The 3,825-nt window shown below is 43.8% G+C and overlaps 1 gene segment (V, D, J or C); it reads right to left on the bottom strand.

Annotated features, from left to right (window-relative positions):
• Nucleotides 1-755: 755 nt before the first annotated feature.
• On the bottom strand, nucleotides 756-2,583 carry LOC122543602. The segment is given in 2 exon segments: nucleotides 756-1,684; nucleotides 2,437-2,583. Coding segments are annotated over 2 exon segments (447 nt in total).
• Between the last annotated feature and the right edge of the window lie 1,242 nt (nucleotides 2,584-3,825).

Raw genomic sequence — 3,825 nt, 5'->3', positions numbered from 1 at the left:
ATGATTATTGACAATTGATTATCCTCATTGTATATAATAAAATCAAGTGTGCCGCTGGTAAAGCACAGCAGGCCAGGCAACATCCGAGGAGCAGCAGAGTCGACAATTCAGGCATAAGCCCTTCATCAGGAATTCCAACCTCCCAACTCCTACACTTGATGCTCTGACCAATAATGGAAAGCATACCAAATGGCCTTTCACTACCCTATCTACCTTCGACTCTACTTTCAAGGAACTATGAATCTGTATTCCAAGGTCTCTTTTTTTCAGCAACATACTCCATCAGGACCAACATTCCTCATCGGAAATTCCTGATGAAGGGCTTATGCCTGAAACGTCAACTCTCTTGCTCCTCGGATGTTGCCTGACCTGCTGTGCTTTTTCCGGGACACACATTTTGACTCTGATCTCCAGCATCTGCAGTCCTCACTTTCTCCTGAATAAAATCAATCCAGGTGAGTTACACTTGAGAATCTTAGGGTTAGTTGTGTGCACTGGCATTGTCGCGCCCTTAGAACAAATAGTTTCTAGCCTCACCTAGTCTAGATGTTTGTGCAACATGTCTGATAAAGATTGTTTAGAAAATGCATGCACTCTAGATTCACATCGAGTAAGATTTCAGTGATATTTTGTTATGGATCAGTTCAGAACCACTCAAATTATTTGAAGAACGTAGTCTAGAACCTAACTTTTTATTATTTTAAAGGCAGAAATAGCCTGCTGTGTTGGAGGTGCAATTTAACCGGTCAAAGTAATCGATGTGATGCAAACGCAATTTATTTGAACATTACTTACCATAAAAACAAAAAAAAAGCATTTTTAAATGAATTGACTCCAAAAGAAAACTCACAGAATAATGCACACAGTGACTGTTACTAATTAACTGTTCCAGTGTAGTAACATCGCGTACATGTTCTCCTTGGCAAAACGGCCAATTCAGACACAGATTACCACATGCGGTTTTCCAATCCAAGTGGAAAAAGTCGTCAGGAGAAAATTCGGAGAGGAGCAGTTAGGAGACATCTACTGAAGTTTTCAACTCTGCTGAGACCCCAACAGCTTCTGATGCTACTGGAAAATCCAAACCCCAGAAATCCTGACCTGTAAGAACAGGCAACATTCTATTGAGGCCATAAAACAATGCCAAGGCCTCCTCAGCTTTTTAGTTAAGTGGTCTTCAATAGCCAGCTCTACTCGTCTTGTTAAAAGATACCGGGACAAAGTAACCCCTTAAAGCCACAGCATCGTCACATATTCCAGATTGCACACAGGAGCTCCACAAGTTTCATTTTCAATCAGTTATCGCTGCTACTCCGCAACCTTGAGCTGGTGAGGCTGTCGATATAGCTCTTCTCTCCCTGGGGTTTCTGTACTGCATGCTCATGGGATTGCATCACGGTGGTGATCACCCCGCAGAGGTAGATGGCAGCATCATCCCTCCCGATGTCGCTGATGGTCAAGGTGCTGCGTTTCTGTTCCCGGTCAAGAGTGGCCTGAACCTTCCCAGCTGTGACCAGGCTGCCCGAGGCGACGATTAGAAGTTTCAGATCCCGTCCACCCCGCCATTGATACCACTTCACGAAGCTGAGCAAAGCATTGGTGCTGCAGTGCATTGTCACTGTGGAGCCTTCCACAGCTTCCAGTGCCAGGGGAGACTGTGCGATCTGCTCATTGGCCAGGAGCTCTGTAACATAGAATCAATCTCCATGGGAGAAATGATGAGAGGCGATAACAGTGCAAGCATCAAGTCTCCTGGAAACGCATTGCATTTCCCAACAGGAAACTGGTCATTTATTCCAATGGGTATATACTCACATTCCCTGTTTCTTCTCAAACTATTTTAAATAAAGTCTTTTCTCTTCCCATCCCTGTGTTTCACAGTCTGGTAGTTTTTTAAAAAAGAGACATTTACAGCATTCACGTTATCCGTCCTTATGTCAGAGTCTTTGCTTCTCAACATTCACTCTGAGGAAATGTCTCGACCTGATGCCCCAATATGCTATTAGCTACTGGGTGATTGGATGCCTGAAGAGTTGTGTGCGTTGCTGGCTGGCATAGCGTTTGTTTACTACCCCCAATACCCATGGAAAAGATGGTGAGCTGCCTTTTAAAACAGCTATAGCACTTGTTATGGAGGTAGGCCCAGGGAGCCGTTAGAGAGAGGAGTGCAGGATATTGACCCAGTGACACCATAGGGTCAGGGTGGTGAGTGACTTAGAGGGCTACTTGCCACTAATGGCGTTCCATGTATCAGCTGCCCTGTCCTTCGAGTAGGATATGGTCGTTGGTTTGGAAGGTGCTGCCTTTTTTTGTGCTTACCTCCAGCACTCAATAATAAAGGGCAGCTTTAACAAGTCGAGTCATAATGCTGTCTCAAAACGGTGACGTGAAAAAGATCGCATGATGATTATGGTGAGAATCTAAAGTGCAACTCACCTGGGATGATTGCATTCAGCCTGAGGATGATCAACATTAATCGCCCCTCCGTTTTCATGTCCTATGTTCGAAGTGCAGCACTGAAATGAATGGCAGCTCTCTTGTTTATAGATCAGACTAGGAAGTGCTGATGATATACATCCACCCACATGATAACTTCCACCCCCACACACACAAAAAAACAATGACCTGGGTCTCCAAACGTTTCCATCTGTGCTCGCCGATGTTAATGAGAATGAGTGTGTATGTGTATGTGCGTGCGTGCATGTTTGTGTATTTAAAATGTTTGTTGTGTGTATTTGTTTTGAGGTCATTTCGTGTGTATGGCAATGTGTTTTGCTGTGTAGTATTCTGACTGTCTCAATGACTGATGATGAACATGCTGAATAAATTAGAGACGTTCAAGTCGAGCATCGTCTCACAGGTCTAACGTCACCTCAGAAGCAGCTGACTGTCGCTATTTTCGACTGGGGGATGAGAATTAATGAAATGGTTAAAAAAAATCTCAATCTGTTTCCATGCTTCATTCCCTTCCCATCTATGCAATGCGATGCCTCCCTCTGCCGGCAGATATTTATTACTGCATAAGAGGTAGGTCAAGCTTTTTCAGCACAACAACATAGAATCACAGAGTCATCGAGATGTACAGCATGGAAACAGACACTTTGATCCAACTCCTCCTTGCTGATCAGATAGTCTAAACTAATCTCGTCCTCTTTACCAGCTCTTGGCGATCAGGCTCCTTTTAAATCTTTCCCTTCTCACCATAAAGCTCTGCTCTCTAGTCCTGGACTCTACTAACCCAGTGAAAATACCTTGTGTATTTACCATGTCCATGCCTCTGATGATTTTATAAACCTCTGTAAGATCACCCCTCAGCATCGGACGCCACAGAAACAGCTCTAGCCTATTCAGTCACTCCCTATAGCTCAACCCCTCCCAACACTGGCAAAATCCTTGTAAATCTTTTTCTGAATCATTTCAAGTTTCACAGCATCCTTCTGATAAGAGGGAGACTAGAATTATACACAATATTCCAACATTCCTTTAGCCTAACCAATGCCCTGTACAGCCACAGCATGACCTGCCAACTCTTATACTCGATGCTCTGACCAATAAAGGAAAGCATACCAAACGCCGTCTTCACTATCCTATCTACCTGTGACTCCATTTTCAAAGAACTATGAACCTGCACTCCAAGATCTCTTTGTTCAGCATCATTTCCCAGAACCACTTAGTGTATAATTACTGTTCTGATTTGTCTTTCCAAAATGCAGCACCTCAAATGTATCTAAACTAAATTCAATCTGCCACTCCTCAGCTCATTCGCACATCTGACCAAGGCCCCATTGTACTCTGAGGTTATCTTCTTCGCTGTCTGCTACACCT

The sequence above is a fragment of the Chiloscyllium plagiosum genome, chromosome 44, assembly GCF_004010195.1.
Source record: "Chiloscyllium plagiosum isolate BGI_BamShark_2017 chromosome 44, ASM401019v2, whole genome shotgun sequence".
NCBI classification, from domain to species: domain Eukaryota; kingdom Metazoa; phylum Chordata; class Chondrichthyes; order Orectolobiformes; family Hemiscylliidae; genus Chiloscyllium; species Chiloscyllium plagiosum.
This window is presented reverse-complemented; position numbering and strand designations above follow the sequence as displayed.